At 44.1% G+C, this 3342-nt stretch overlaps 1 protein-coding gene across 1 annotated transcript; it reads right to left on the bottom strand.

Moving 5' to 3' along the window:
• Positions 1-1053: 1053 nt before the first annotated feature.
• LOC119177393 (somatostatin receptor type 4) lies at positions 1054-2324 on the bottom strand. The gene has a single exon (XM_037428875.2). It carries the CDS (start codon positions 2050-2052, stop codon positions 1156-1158), a length of 897 nt encoding a protein of 298 aa, XP_037284772.2. The 5' UTR covers positions 2053-2324; the 3' UTR covers positions 1054-1155.
• Between the last annotated feature and the right edge of the window lie 1018 nt (positions 2325-3342).

The following is a 3342-nucleotide window of genomic DNA, read 5'->3' as shown; positions in this document are numbered from 1 at the left end:
TGGCTTGAATGGGCTCGTAACCAACGCAGCTGAGGTAGCCCTCTGTTCAGTAGTTAATAAAACTTTTGTTGGAAGTGTGTAGTGCTGTGTGTGTATCTTTGATGCCTTCTAATGTCCTGCATCGTTGCGCTGTCATTGTTATTCAAATATGCCCTACCAACGGGCCCACTTTGCAGCAGTAAGTGTCCGTTTCGCGCTGCTTCAAAAGACTTGAATAAAATCGGCCAGCAAATAGTTTTACTACATGATATACAAAGACCCTCATATATCAACGCCAACAATTCGGCATCATCCCTTTGTTGATCAGGGGGTGATGCCAGATCATGTACACAACGCCCCTTGATTTTTATTTTTCAGCAGATTTTAGGACTATAGTGAAGCTGCAACGTTTATTTTTTTCTGTCAATGGTCTCACTTCTTGCTCGTTTCTCATACGTAACGTTTGAGAGGGACCTATTCAGGCCTGCATCAAGACAGCACAGCCTGTGTCAATATTTTGTAACATTTGTTTTCTTAAACTACATATTTTTCGAATAAGTGCACAACATATAGTGCCGAATCAAGCAGATGAGTAAAAAATATGAAAAGCAAAAAAATACACGTTACGCAAAGGCATCAGTCTTCACACGAAAAAGCTACACGCTGTTTGACATTGTATTTACAATCGAGGAGTTAGATTATATAGGCATGTAAGGTGGTTCATACAGAATGAGTGTATATATATATATATATATATATATATATATATATATATATATATATATATATATATATATATATATATATATATATATATATATATATATATATATATATATATATATATATATATTTATATTTATATATATATATATATATATATATATATATATATATATATATATATATATATATATATATATATATATATATATATATATATATATATATATATATATATATATATATATATATATATATATATATATATATATATATATATAATGGGCAGAACCACGAGTTGGGCAAGATGGTTGGTGGCAGCGCCGTGACTCTTCTCTGTTCGTATCTAAGTTATTGCTCTGTAAAAAGTTCTACTTTATTCATAACACTGAGTGTTTGGAAATCGCAGTGTAGATAACGCAGTTCCAGCAGGGCAGTGCAAAGCCCACTCCCTCATGAGCCATGGTTTACTGCAACCGAGGGAACCTGCCTCACCCTTCTCGAAAGTTGCTTTGCACTAAGGTCGAAAAAGAAGGCTGCGGTGAAACAGACGACCGCGGCGGCGATTGCTCGTGTGGCAAGTACCACCACGGTGATGTGTGATCTCGCCCTCATGGCTGCCCACACACCAAGCAGGCACCGGGTGACGTGCAGAGGCATCCTACAAAGAAGCTGCAGCAGTGTCATGAGCCAAAAAACGCGCACTATGCTCGCCCGGCGCACAAACGCACGCCCTCTGCCTAGCCACAGGGAGGCCCGAAGCCAGGCGTACAAGGCGCTCACCAGCAGGAACGGAGACGCGGCCAGCGCCACGAAGGATATGAACGGCTCCGGCGTCTTGACCGTCGCGGGCCACTTGACAATGCACTGCCCGTGGACAGTCAGCGCGCGCGCATCGACGAACAACATCTGAGGCAAGCAAACGACTGTGCCCAGAAACCAGACTGCGGCGTTGCTCAGGTGGCAAGATCTCAACTTGGGAGGCCTGCCGGCGACAACGCGAGCTGCAGCCACAACGAGCGTGTAGCCGTGCACAAACACTCCAAGGTGCTCGGAAAAGGAACACGCGTAGCAGAGCGTTTCGCCGAAGGGCCATCGACGCAAGAGCACTGACACGGGATCAAGAAGCACGCCGAAGACGCAGAACAGTAGATCGGCGACGGCTACGTTGACGACGTAAATGCCAGCGGGCGTTCGCAGACGGCCGTAACAGCAGGTCATAAGCAGCACAGAGAGGTTGCCGACGACTCCGGAGACTAGGAGGACAGTGAACGCGACGTAAAAGAGCGGTTCGATGCCACCCATTTCGGTGCTGTAAGGCAGCTGCCGGCCCGACCACGAGTACTCCATGGGATGCCGTGCTCACACCTTCAGACACAGATGACGTTTTTGCTTGATTAATCTACGACAGTTGGCGCATTATCCTTGCTACTCGGTTCCCGTTAATGCTTGCTCGAATTCTGCCTCGCCCATGGTTTTGGGTTGTACGTTGTCTTACCGACTAGGCCGGCTGTACGGTTTGTGTGCCCACATACGCTGCTGCCTCCTTGTGAGAGCTGTTTGTTCGAGGTTTCTGTCCTTGCGAAGCAATTTATTCGGCGTCTCGGGGGCGCAATGAAGCACTTCCGGCAACCCTTTTAAGCGGCGAAGGCGGGGATCTCAGACAAACGACGCTATCCCGCTCGGTGAAACCATTTCATTTCATTGGGGCGGTGCGGTATAATTCCGAAGAAGCAGACTGAAGTCGCGTGACATACAAGCGCGACTTCTTGCCTTGGTGATGTCTCGCGTGTGAGATAACACTGAACGACAGCGCCGTTATTGCACCAACGCACAACAAAATAAATGTTCTTTTTTCTATATTTCTGTATAGCACACCTTTTGATTAATAAAATGCGGACACAAATATTTAATAAGTATATAGTCTATACGCTTAATGACGTATTATTCATCTTAGTCGGTTGATAAATGCCTTTATCACATACAACAGACTGTAAGAACGCCGCGAGTGGGCTATACACATTCAATAGTCACATGCGTAGAGCTTTTGGTGTCAGCTCCATTGCAAAACTAACACGCTTCCACGCAGTCTAGTTAAACTCCCTATATTTCTTCTATTCTTTCTCTCTCTCTCTTTCTCTCTCTTCCGCGCAGAGCAGAAATTATGCTAAAGTATTCCAAGCAGCGAACGTGTTTACATGATTCCATAATTTCTTTGTGCGCTTTATACTGCTATTTCATTTAACAAAAGTTGTGGTATACGTGGAAATGAGAAAATGGATCTATCTGCTCGCAGAGGAATGTATTAAAAAACATATTTCAATAAATCAGATGCGTCAACAGTGGCGACGAAGTAGGCCAACCGAGAAAGGAAGCAATTGTGGAATATTTCGCCTCCAGACCTTTATCTCTGCTCCATAGACCCTGACATAGAACTAAGATATCCGCATCACCTTCTTAGTCACGTCGAGACACTTTATCGTCAACTTTACTTCAACACCGTATTCACCAATAGCTACATGTGCCGCATTGGTTTGACCAGTGACCCAGAATGTGACAACTGTGGTGCTTTAGAGCCAGCCGAACCTATTTTGTTAGATTGCCCGGCACACAAAGAAGAAAAATCTTCTTTAAAAGTAT

Source organism: Rhipicephalus microplus, chromosome X, assembly GCF_043290135.1.
Source record: "Rhipicephalus microplus isolate Deutch F79 chromosome X, USDA_Rmic, whole genome shotgun sequence".
In the NCBI taxonomy this organism is placed as follows: domain Eukaryota; kingdom Metazoa; phylum Arthropoda; class Arachnida; order Ixodida; family Ixodidae; genus Rhipicephalus; species Rhipicephalus microplus.
This window is presented reverse-complemented; position numbering and strand designations above follow the sequence as displayed.